Source organism: Equus asinus, chromosome 15, assembly GCF_041296235.1.
Source record: "Equus asinus isolate D_3611 breed Donkey chromosome 15, EquAss-T2T_v2, whole genome shotgun sequence".
NCBI classification, from domain to species: domain Eukaryota; kingdom Metazoa; phylum Chordata; class Mammalia; order Perissodactyla; family Equidae; genus Equus; species Equus asinus.
In genome coordinates this window covers 22,499,334-22,512,319 of record NC_091804.1, presented here as the reverse complement: position 1 = coordinate 22,512,319, position 12,986 = coordinate 22,499,334, and the positions used below count along the sequence as shown (strand labels likewise).

Here is a 12,986-nt window from a genome sequence, read left to right as displayed (position 1 = left end):
ATGCCATTTGCAACAACACAGATGGCCCTTGAGGGTATTATGGTAAGCGAAATAAGTCAGATGGAGAAAGACAAATAATGTAAGATTTCACTCATATGTGGAAGATAAACACAGAGATACAAAGAACTGATTGGTGGTTACCAGAGGGCAAGGTGGGTGTGGGAGGGCAAAAGGGGTAAAGGGGGACATTTGTACGGTGATGGATGGCAACTAGACTTTTGGTGGTGAATTCCATGTAAACTATACAGAAGTTGAAATATAATGGTGCACACCTGAAATTTGTATAATATTCTAAACCGATGTTACCTCAATAAAAAGAATTAATTGGCAATTTAAAAAATAAAAGAAAATCTTGGAGATCAGTACACTCACAAATTCACATCACCTCATTTAGTCACCTGCTTGCCTCCCTCCTGTGACCGTGTATAAACTGCCTACTAAGACCGACTCCTCCAACTGTGCACTGAATCCTGTCCTCTCATTTTCTCTAACATATTGCCCCAGCAGTTCTCCCTGTTTTCTCCATCACCCTCTTCTCTGTATTGTTCCCATCCATATACCAACATATTCTAATTTCTTCTATTAAAAAAAAAGCGACCACTTCCCATCCAGGTATCCTCCCATTTCTGCTTCACTTTACAGTAAGACTCCTGAGGACATTTACCTACTCGTTTCCCACTCCCTTCCGCCTCTTCAATCAGGCTTTCACTCTCCACCTCTCCAGTGAAACTGCCCTTGTCAGCGCCACCAGTGACCTCCACTTTGCTAAACCCAACGATGACTTCTCAGTCCTCATCTTACTTGGCCTTTCTGCAGCATTTGACCCAGCGGATCACTCCCTCCTTGACACGTTCTAACCGTGGTGTCCAGGAAACCTCTCTGGAGTCGCTTCCTACCTCCTTTTCTTCTCCTTTGATGGTTCCTCCTCTTCTCCCTTTATTATTGGATTGCCCCAGGACTCAGATCCGGCCCTCTCTTTTTCTCTATCCATTCCCACTCCATTCGTGCTCCCTTCCAGTCTTGTGGCTTCAGATGCTGTGGCTACCCAGATGCCTCCCAGACTCACATCTCCAGCCTCTCCCCTGAATGCCAGCCACTAATCCAACTGCCTACTCAACATCTCCACTTGAGTGCCTAATAGGCGATTATAACATGCAATCTTTCCCCAGAAACATTTTTTCCTAACTCAAAATGGCAACTCTCTTCCTGGAGTCGTCCTTGACTCATCTCTCATCCCACGTACAAATCTGTCAGCAATACCTTCAAAGTATACCTAGAATCAGACCACTTCCTACTATCACCCACACTCCACTTTCCTCTCACACCTGGACTACAGTACCGGCTCCCACTCTTGCCCCACTCCAGTTCTTTCTCCACACCTCAGATTTGCTAGATAGAGCATAGATTTATTTTTTTTTTAAGATTTTATTTTTCTCCCCAAAGCCCCCCAATACAAAGTTGTGTATTTTTTTAGTTGTGAGTCCTTCTAGTTGTGGCATGTGGGACGCCGCCTCAGCATGGCCTGATGAGCGGTGACATGTCCGCACCCAAGATTCGAACCGGTGAAACCCTGGGCCACCGAAGCAGAGTGCGTGAACTTAACCACTCGGCCACAGGGCTGGTCCCTAGAGCATAGACTTAAAAGTGCGTTCTAGGAGCCGGCCCAGTGGCACAGTGGGTAAGTGCACACGTTCTGCTTCAGCAGCCCAGAGTTCGCCGGTTTGGGATCCCGGGTGTGGGCATGGCACCGCTTGCAAGCCATGCTGAAGTAGGCATCCCACGTATAAAGTAGAGGAAGGTGGGCACGGATGTTAGCTCAGTGCCAGTCTTCCTCAGCGAAAAGAGGAGGATTGGCCCCAGATGTTAGCTCAGGGCTAATCTTCCTCAAAAAAATAAATAAATAAAAGTGCATTCTAGTTTAAAAAATAATTTGGAGGAAGCAAATAATTTTAAATCACCTAAACTTCAAAAGAGGAATGTTGCTGTGGAATACTAAGCCAGAGCTCCCAACCTTCTCCCCCTCTTAAAAATCACAGGAAACTTTTAAAATGCACTGCACACTATGGTAAACAGAAGAGACTATTAAGGTAAAAGCAATCAGCCAGGGCACTCTGGCCATCCAAGACCCTCTTGGCTGCCGCTAGGGCTGATAGAATCATTTCTTGGGGACCCCCATTTGCAGAGCCCACTGCACCACAGCACTCCAGCTGGGAAGCTCTGTACCAGGAAATAGTTAAGAAGTAGGAGGTGGCAATATGTGGCAGACCTGGGGTAGCCGCCCATCCAACAGCCCTTCCTCCCTTTCATCCTGGCTAAGGGACTCTGATCTTGTTAGGTACCCACTAGCTTTAGAGGAGGCAGGCCCCAGCCCCAGTAGTCATGATTGGTCTGAGCTGGGCTTGGTGGGCTCATTTCCCTTGCCTGTTACAGGTTTAGTCATAGGCATGTGATAAAAGTCTGGCCAAGGAGACAGGATGAGAAGTCTACTCAGAGACTTTCGGGAAAGATTTCCATCGTACTTGGAAAAGAAAACATTCTCTCATCTGCTACTAGATATTGTCATGTCTGGGTGGCATTCCCGGATTTGTGCAACTGTGACGGGAGTTAGTGGAAGAGGAAATACTGGGAATGGAAGAAGGGAAAGTGGAAGAAACCTGTTCTTTGATAGCATTGTTGAACCATTAAATTAACCAATCTTGTAATCTATCCATAAACTACTCAAGATTATGTAACAAATCACTTCACTGAGCAAGCCAATGTGAGTTGAGTTTTTACGTACTTTCAGGCCAAAAACATCCTAATGAAATCCACACGTGGGAGAAGAAGATAGAAGGAATCTGGGCCCCTGACGACCTTACAGGACAGAGAGGCCTCCCGGGCCTGACTGCCTGCCAGATTCTGGGCTGCTTCATCAGAGAGAAATCAACTACCCAAGTGTTCAAAACCCTGTATTTGAGGGGCCCTTTGTTACAGCAGCTGAGCCTATATCTTGACTAATATGAAAAGGGACTTAGTCACTGTCACACAACCTTCCTCATCAGACAGGCTGACCCCGCGTGGACACCCACTGAGAGTTGCCTGCTCCTCACATTTCAGGTGCTCAGTCAGTAATGTTACTACCTCCGGTTTCAAATTTTAAAAATAAATACACTTAAACATTTTCAAAAGTACTGCCATTTTAATCAAGGCCAAACACCCTTGAGGGGCCATTGATGGTCACTCGTTGTCACAATCTAAGCTTTCTTGGACCAGGGATTGAATAAGATGGAGTCCCAGCTGCTCTTCCACCTGTTTGTGTGGCATTTCTGTGTTCCTGAACCCCTGATGGAACCTCCTGCCCCCTGCATGGCTGGACAGGATGAGGTGACCTTTCCTGCCTGCACAGAGTGATGTGAGCTGATGAGTGTGACAGAGGCCACCCAGCTCCACTTAGCTCCAAGCTCAGCAACAGCAGCCTGGCCTCTGACCCCTTCAGCACCTTGCTGACTTGGCTGTGCAGGCTGCCATGGGCTTCCACCCAATGTCGTTTGATGTGCTGGCTTTGTGGCAAAGTCACACACCTTCCTAGACCCACAATCCCTACTGTTGTCATTGGGTGAAATGCCACCGATCTTGTGGAGGCATCTGCTACACATGACACAACAAGGTTCTGGACATTCCTTCTTCTACTCTGTGCAGTGCTCAAGAGCCACGTGCTCTTCCATCCCAAGAGCCCCCGTTGAGTTCACTCCCAGGTCTCAGCTCCATATTGTCTTCTTGCTGCACATGCATGCTGTTCTTCAGTCGTCTTTCTGCCCTCTCCAAATCCTATTGAGTCCTGAGTATGAACATAACTTCCTGGGGTGACTTGGAGCTGACCAGGCCAATCTTGACTTTGCAGACAAACATGGCGTCATGGGGGCTGTGGCAGATAACCTTGCAGTAAGTCAGGTTTTTCATCATCTGAACAAACTGCAGACCCTGGGGCTAACGATCTGTGTCATTGCTCTGCATCCGGGCAGTCAACATACAGTTTGCACCCTGGGCTGAATAGTGTCCTCCAAAAATTCATGTCCCTCCTGGAACCTCAGAATATCACCTTATTTGACCTAATGTTGTTGCAAATGTAATTAGTTAAAATAAGGTCATACTGGAATAAGTTGGGCCCTTAATCTAATGCGACTGATGTCCTTATAAGAAGAGAAGAGACACAAAGACAGACACAGTGAGAATGCTATGTGACAACAGAGGCAGAGGTTGGACTGATGCGTCTATAAACCAAGGACTGCTGGCAACACCAGAAGCTAAGAGAAGGGCATTAGACAGATTGTCCCCTAAAGCTTCAGAGAAAGCATGGCCCTGCCAACACCTAGATTGAGGACTCCCAGCCTCCAGAACTGTGAGAGAATACATTTCTGTTGTCTTAAGCCACCCAGTTTGTGACACTTTATTATGGCGGCCCTAGGAAATTAGTATAGGCTGCATAATGCCGTGGGCTCCATCCATGGAGCCCTGTCACCATTCATGGACCATCTTCAGTTCCACCACATCTGCATGAGCCCCTTGCCAATCTGGATGAAGAAATATCATCAGCGCTGGTCTGCAAGACTCTGGGCTCCCTGAACACAGTGAAGATATCGAATAGGATGTCCTCCCGGACCCACCTGGGGGTCAGAGGGCATAGGAGGACAAACTTAGTGAAGTGGTCCCGAAGGGCCAGAATCCATGTGCACAGCCTGACAGGATTTGCTTGCATGCTGATGCGATAGACCTGGCATCTGCAGACCTGAGCATCTCAGAAACCATCAGCTTAGACCCCAAGCCATACTTCACAAGATGCTCCTTTGCTGGCAGGGTCTGCTAAGAGTCAGGCAGAACCTGATGATATCACAGGAGATGCTCTGGTACCTGCATTCCAGCTCCCTCTCTGTGCATGTGCACCCCCATGCCCCATGCCAAGACATATCTCAGAAAGAAAGTCGAAGAGTTTGTCCACATGGACATGATACTAGACTTCTGCTGATGTCCCTTTCATGGACTCTAACAGCTTCTCTTTCCCGTGGATTAAGCGGAGGTTGATTCACCCAGACCCTGATGGTTAAGTGCCTCCTTCCTCCCTTGGCCTCGGCCTCCTTCTCCTGGGTCAGCCTGCTATTCTCCTTCTTGGTGAAGAGATTGCAGTTTGTAGCTTTGTTTTCCAACATCTGCTGCAAATCCTAAAGGAACGACTCACACATGTGGCCCCACTGCACTTTGCCAGTCCACTATCTTCTCCCTCTGGGATGTGATCACAGTGCCAGAGAATAATCACTTGGAAGCAGGTTCACAGCCCTGGAGTGTAGACACCCGAGCTAAGAGCATACCACTGAGTGAGAGAAAATAAATGAGAAGCAGCAGAGCTCATAAGAAACAGTTTCACTGGGGAGGGAGCAGAACATGGTGGGGCAAATACGGGTCAGGATTCCAATCCCTGCTTAAGCAAGTTTCTTCATGTCTCTGAGCTTCAGTTTATTCATCAGTAAAAGAGGCACAACAATGCCTATTTCACTGTTTTGTTTGAAGATTAACACCATTGTGGCTAATACTGCTAATGGCCTCCAATAGCCACTCTACCCTTCTTCTGAAGTATTAGAATTTTTACTGGGCACATGGGCTGCCCAATTAAAGACCTCATTTTCCAGCCTTTCTTGCAGCTAAGTGTGGCCATATGATTAGGTTTTGGCAAATGAGAAGCGAGCAGAAGAAATGTTTGCAAGTTTTTGGTCATGCCCTTAAAAGGAAGAGAGCTCATCTTGTGTGCCAAGACAACCATGAATGTAAATTGTCAGTAAATAGCAACCTTGAGGTAGGCATCATTGTCTCCATTTTACAGACACGAGGCAGAAGTACCTAAGTGGCTAAGCATATAAGCTTTGGAGTTGGGTTGATGTGGGTTCAAATTTTGACAGTCACTAAGCTACTACTAGCTTTGTGACATTGGGCAACTCACTTTACCTCTCTGAGCCTAATTTCCTCATCTGCAAATAGGGGTAATAATTCTAATTCCACAGAATTTTTTTCTCTCTGGCTCTCCAAAATCTGCTTCTCTCAAGGTCCGTCTCAAATCAGGCCTCCTCCACGGTCTCCAAATTAGCCTTTACAAAATAGTGCAAATCCTAAAAGTCTGCCAATAAGAACCTGGACTGAGATGCCAAACTGACCAATTCTGATAGCCCTCCGTGACAATAATCTGCCAGAAACAAGTAAAGGCTGCCCTCCTTAGATGGCCTCGGTACCCATCTGGACTGCTTTGCTCACAGGGTGCCTGCCGAGCCCTGTAGCTCCGGGTTCAGAGATCTCTGCAGTAGACTAATCCCACTGCTGGAAGGCTGCTGAAGAGAATGGCTGACAATATTTAAATAAACTCCCTGAGAAATAAGAACAAATGTCCCATCTTTTTAAATTTTTAAAAATAATTTTATTGAGGGCACATTGGCTTACAATATTGTGTAAATTTCAGGTGTACATCACTATATTTTAGTTTCTGCACAGACGGCATCATGTTCACCACCAACAGTCTAGTTTTTATCCATCACCATACACATGCCCCTTTACCCCTTTCAAACTCCCCCTCCCCCTTCTCCTCTGGTAACCACTAATCTGTTTTCCTTATCTATGTGTGTGTTTATCTTGCACATATGACTGAAATCACATAGGATTTGTCTTTCTCTGCCCGACTTAGTTCGCTTAGCATAATACCCTCAAGGTCCATCCATGTTGTGGCAAATGGCACAATTTTGTCTCTTTTTTCTGGCTGATTAGTATTCCATTGTATACATATACCACATCTTTTTTATCCACTCATCTGTTGATGGGCACTTGGGTTGCTTCCACATCCTGGCTATTGTGAGTAATGCTGTGATGAATAAATGTTCAGTCTTTCAACCAGTTTTCAGTGAACACTGCTGATAGTGATAATCACCAAGAAACAAAACCACAAAATGACCAAAAGAGAATATAGAAAACTTGGATCTGAAAAATTGACCTGAGAAAAGATGGAATTGATGGAGAGGATGGCCATACATGTAACAACAAAATCTTACAGTAGAAGAAGATATGGTTAGTAAAATTTGAGAGTGAGCCAGGACCCAAAAAAATTATGCAAGACCTTTATGACAAAACTATTAAATGTTATTGAAATTCATAAAATAAGACTTAAGTCAGAAATCTAGTAGGGTCATAGACAGATAGACTTAGTATTATAAAATGGCATAAATGCAATGCAATTCCAATTAAAATCCCAAAAAGTGGTTTCCTGGAACTTAGTAGGCTGACTCTAAAATTTATACGGAGGATCCAAATATAGCGGAGACAACCTTAAAGAAGAAGAAGGAAGGATGTTTCCCAGAAAAAAGAGAAACCAGAGTTCAGATTTCTGTTTAGAAACTGGAAGACGTGGCCACAGTGGGCCCTCACTTACGGAGAACAATAATCAGCTGGCGTTGACTAGCGACTGTCCCTTCAGATAGAATATGTGCTCTCCAGTTCACCCGGCACATTTTTCTGACTTAAGGTACCTGGTGTAGATATTTGATTGTGTGATAGTTACCTGGGGTGGGAGGTTAGGGTAAGAGGAATGGAAGAGATTATTTAAAATACATAAGTTCTGTTTGGTTTTGTAAATAACCTCCCCCAAGGAAAGACTTGGCCAGACAAGCAGAAAGAATAAAAGAGAGGAATGTGTGAACCCACGACTTTGATGTTTCTGATAACGACCCGAGTATGATCATGGGATGTGTGGCAAAGAAAGGATGGAGGAAAGAGTCCAAGGCAGAAAGGAAGCATAATCATTCCCAGAAACCCATCATGGCCCAAGCTCCACGACATGGGCTATCTCCTTAGATCCCCACATTAGTTCTCTGAGAGTGGATATTAATAACTCTTTGTTACGGAGGAACAAATCTAGGTTACGAAAACTGAGGTCATTGGCCCCATGTGACAAGCCTGAGATTTGAAGCAATCAAACTAGGGTCTCTTGACTCCACAGTCCATCTTTTTTTTTTTTTCCACTAAAGTCAGACAGGTTACTGAAGCACCCTGAAATGCGTACAGATACGTGTAAAGAAAACAAAGCTGACAAAAACTGATGTTAAACCCATCCCCTCAACCACTCAAATTTTTATCAATGCTTCCAAAGCCCCAGTTGAGACAGATGAGGAACAGATTCTGTCCTGTGCTAACTCTAGCCAGGGACTCTCTGTGTTACAGAGGTTTCCCGGAGAGGCTGATGCAAACAGTCCTTGATCTACAATGTCAGAAGCAAAGCTGTTGCAGAAATATAAGCCACCTACACGTGGGGCCGCCTAACTCGGCCACTTGACGAGCGATTGTCTCCAAGCCTCTGCCTCCTGTAAAATGGGTATAATGACAGCATTGTTTTGGACCGTTCCATGTGATAAAGCTTGCAACGTGCTTAGAACAGTAGCGGGCACTTAAACGCTCAAAATATTTTAACTGTAATCATGAGTATGATGGAAGTCTTTCTAAAAAAAATAATGCAGTATGACTTACTCGGAAATGTCCCAAAAAATAAGGACTGATGGATAGACATGTCATGTGATAAGGTAAAGTAAAACTTTAATGATAGAAGGCTAAAGCAGTAAAAAGTTAAAGGTAAAACGTTCACTGTAAAAGCCTTTCAACTTTCTGTATGTTTGAAAATGTTCCTAATCCGCCGTTGGAAAAATAATGCATTGTAGTACGCCTCGGGAGAAAGGAGAGCGAAGTTTTGTTTTGTTTTCAGAGCAAAAGGAGAAAAAAGAAAACAAGAGGGCGAGATCTTCCTCGACTCTGTCCCGCCTTTGGGCTGCGGGCCGTTAGGAACGCTGCCTGAATGAAATCATCGAGCACCGCTTGCGAAAGACCAAATCCTCGAGAGCGAGGCCCGGGCTGCCAAGCCCGCGCGGGGTCAGGCCCGCGCCCCGCGCCCCGGCCCGCCCCGCCGCCGGGAGGTGGGGTTGCAGCGGGCCCGGCCGGAAGCTCGGCCCGGCCGCTCGCTCGCAGGGGGCGCCGACCGCCGCTGGCCGCTCCGCGCCGCGAGGAAATACCTTTGGCGGGGCGGGGTAGAGAAGAGTCGAATTTCAAGAAAAAAAAAAAAAAAGCAAGAAAAAAGCCAGAGCCCCACAGCGCGGGCGGGCGCGCGCGATGGGCGCCCCTCGGCCGCGGGGGCGAGAGGAGGATGCTGGGAAGGAGGCAAAATGGCCACCGGCGGCGGCGCGGAGGAGGAGAGGAAGCGGGGGCGGCCGCAGCTCCTGCCCCCCGCGCGCCCGGCGGCCCGCGCCGAGGAGGCTGAGGGCGCCCGCGAGAAGATGGGCTGGGCCCAGGTGGTGAAGAACCTGGCCGAGAAGAAGGGCGAGTTCCGCGAGTCGCGGCCGCCGCGGCGGGAGGAGGAAGGCGGCGGCGGCGCGGGGGGCGGACTCGGGGTCCCCGCGGGCCTGGCGGCGCCGGGCCTCGGCGACTTTCCCCCGGCCGGCCGCGGGGACCCAAAGGGCCGCCGGCGAGACCCGGCCGGCGAGGCGGCCGACCCCCGCAAGAAGAAGGGCGCGGCCGAGGCGGGCCGGAGGAAGAAGGCCGAGGCGGCGGCGGCGGCGGCCATGGCGGTCCCGGCCCGGCCCAGCGCGGCCGAGGACGCGGCCGAGCGGCCCCCTGCGGACGAGCCCGCGGCGGCGGCGGCCCCGGGCAAGGGCCGCTTCCTCGTGCGCATCTGTTTCCAGGGCGACGAGGGCGCCTGCCCGACGCGGGACTTCGTGGTGGGCGCGCTCATCCTGCGCTCCATCGGCATGGACCCGAGCGACATCTACGCGGTCATCCAGATCCCGGGCAGCCGCGAGTTCGACGTGAGCTTCCGCTCGGCGGAGAAGCTGGCCCTGTTCCTGCGCATCTACGAGGAGAAGCGCGAGCAGGAGGACTGCTGGGAGAACTTTGTGGTGCTAGGGCGGAGCAAGTCCAGCTTGAAGACGCTCTTCATCCTCTTCCGGAACGAGACGGTGGACGTGGAGGACATCGTGACCTGGCTCAAGCGCCACTGCGATGTGCTGGCCGTGCCCGTGAAAGTGACCGACAGGTTTGGGATCTGGACCGGGGAGTACAAGTGCGAGATCGAGCTGCGCCAGGGGGAGGGCGGGGTCCGGCACCTGCCGGGGGCCTTCTTCCTGGGCGCCGAGCGGGGCTACAGCTGGTACAAGGGGCAGCCCAAGACGTGCTTTAAATGTGGTTCCCGGACCCACATGAGTGGCAGCTGCACGCAGGACAGGTGCTTCAGGTGCGGGGAGGAGGGGCACCTGAGCCCTTACTGCCGGAAGGGCATCGTGTGCAACCTCTGTGGCAAGCGAGGACACGCCTTTGCCCAGTGTCCCAAAGCGGTTCACAATTCCGTGGCAGCTCAGCTAACCGGCGTGGCCGGGCACTGAACAACCCGCCTGCCCGCCAGGGTGAACACAGAGCCAGCTTACCCCTCTGAAGTGCCAAAACTTTTTTTGAAACCATTTTTTATCGTTTTTGAAGGAGATCTTTTTAAACCTACAAAGGACATCTCTCTCTGACTTCTTAAACCGAGTTTACTCCATTTCAGCCTTTTCTCAATTGGTGACTCTGTCATCAATAAGGACTACCAAGAACTGTAGGGTGCAGATATGTCGTCCCTCCTTTTTTAATATTTTGTTTTTGTATTTGGGGTATTTTTTTTTTTTTTTTTTGGTAATTTTTACTCCTCACGCCTTGTCTTCTCCCCGGATGATCACCCTTTGGGCTGCCTTGCTCGTCGTCATGCCCCAGCGCTAGGTTGGGGCCCAGCACGTGGTAGGCACTCGATCAGTGTTGTTGAATTGAGGATGTTGCTGCCTGTGGCTTCTGTCAGGGTGTCTATCTTTTGCAGCTCTTCCCTTCCCCTTTTAATTTGCTGCTTCTAATCTATGTGGTCTGAGAATTTGTGAAACCAGTGTTGTTAGAAGTGTATGTAATCTGAGTCAATAAGCTCTGAATGGTGGCCAAGGGCCTCTCTTATGGCATTCAAATGCATGGACTTTGTGATAGCTCTTTCAGTGGCTCAGAAGCCATTTTTCAGAGAATCACGGAATTTAGAATTTTCCTGCTGGAAATGACCTAAAAGTTGGTTTAGACCAATCCCCTGGTTCTTCCAGCCGATGAAACAGGCCCAGAGAGGTTAAATGACTGGGTCAAAATCACATGGCTGTCTGGTGCCAGAGCTAGCCTAGAGTAGAGTTCCCTGACCCCAAGCCCGGTGCTCATTCCACTACCTCTCACACTTCACAACATACTCCTCAACACTTGAGGGCCCAGAAAGTCTGATCTCTCCAGAATAATGAGCCTAGAGGAATGCCAAGAAGTCATCTGAAGGAGGAAGCAGAAAAAGAAGATTTAGCAGGGGCTTCTGAATACTTGGGAGATAGAGAAGGGACAAAGGAAGGTAATGCAGGGTGCACTTGTTGCTCCCTGGGGTATGGTATGTGGATTGAAGCGTGCCAGCTCCTTTGGGCCCTCCCCTTCCCCTTTCATTCCCACCAGTGAGAAATGGGGGTGCTCCTGAGTAGGGAAACCTACCAGAGGTTTGCATTTGCGCCTTAGCCTCAGTAGCTAGAAACCCCAGAAAAGCAGCTAAGTGGAGCTCATCTGCGACCTCCTGCCTCTCCAGAGAAGGCAATTTTAACCCGGAATTATGAGTGAGCTGTTGGCTCTAAAATGTACTTGCGAAATAGGCCAAGCGAGAGGGCATTGGGTCAACTAAGTGTTAATCAAGTTAAAGTAGAAAAGACAGTACACTGCTTTTCTTTTAGTTTTTGTCTTTGCTTTATGTTTTGCTATTTCCTTGTGGCTTAGAATGTAAAACCGATTGTTAAAAGTTTTGTTCTGAATAAATATTTATCTTTTGTATTGCTAACACTGCTGTGCTATTTCCTTTCAAAGTGTTAGATGCACGGGTATACAGACCCTAGTTCAATCCATACTTTCTACCCACCACTGTTTACCCTGCAAATACATTTCCAGCCCCTGCAGGCAATACTTAGCACCTGTCGTGTTTTGCCAGGCCCTTTGGACTTGTTACCCAAACCCCGTGCATCACAATCACCTAGTGCACTGTTAAGTTTTAAGTCCTGACTCAGCTCCAAGGAATCAGTCACTGGAGTGAGTGAAAATGTTTTCAGGAAGCATCCCTAAGCAATTCTGACGGGCAGTCAGGTTTGAGACCAGGGTTCTGAAGGGTGCTAAGATGAATGAGAGAGACTGCTGTCGTGAGATGACAACCAATGGGAAAACAGAGGGGGAGATGTCAGCCTCGTCACCCTGCAGTTGTTCTAAGTGCCACAAATTGGATGCAAAGTATTCATGGGCTGTAAAGAAAAAATCCATCTCTTCCAGTTATAAAGGAGGAAGAGAGAAGGAGTCCAGCAAACTCCCCAGAGAACTGACTCACTCATCCAGGCCAGCCCTGGAGACCCCAGACACAGCCCTCTGAAGGATTTCCCAGCTCTGAGATGTTCAGATGGCCTGATCCGAAGAATTAAAGTTCCCAATATACTGATGTTTTGAGTGAGTGATTTGAGGAGATGTCCAGAGCTGATCTGCTGTAACTGAGGCATGGTTGGCTCTTGGGAACCCTGCCTTTTAGAGTGGCTCAGCCCCTCTCTTTCCTGTCTCCCAAAGCAAACAGACCCCTCCGTAATCCCTCATCTCTGTCCCTTCTCTGCCATGGGTGTCCCTTCCTCGCAGGGCTGGAGGCTGGAGGCCAGGGGAGAAAGCCTGCATTCATCACACTCCCCGCCCCCTTCAAGTGGGCACTGTGCCAAGGAGCCTCCTTGGAAGGAATCTTCCCTCTCTCTGCCCTTCCCCCCAACCCTCCAGGAGGGAGCAGAGGAAGAAACTGTTTCCCTGCCCATCCCCCACAGGATCTGCTTTAGGGCCTCCTGCCTGGCGGTCTGGGGACTGTGCCACGAGCTGGAGCAGAACAAACC

The 12,986-nt window shown here is 48.8% G+C and overlaps 1 protein-coding gene across 1 annotated transcript; it reads left to right on the top strand.

The window, feature by feature from the left end:
* The first annotated feature begins 8,906 nt into the window (after positions 1-8,906).
* Positions 8,907-11,914, top strand: ZCCHC3 (zinc finger CCHC-type containing 3). Its single transcript, XM_014845094.3, has one exon. It carries the CDS (start codon positions 9,216-9,218, stop codon positions 10,425-10,427), a length of 1,212 nt encoding a protein of 403 aa, XP_014700580.3. The 5' UTR covers positions 8,907-9,215; the 3' UTR covers positions 10,428-11,914.
* The last annotated feature ends 1,072 nt before the right edge of the window (positions 11,915-12,986 follow it).

Coding starts and splice junctions, on each gene's coding strand:
- ZCCHC3 (XM_014845094.3), top strand. CDS start 9,216: ATGGCCACCGGCGGCGGCGCGGAGGAGGAGAGGAAGCGGGGGCGGCCG.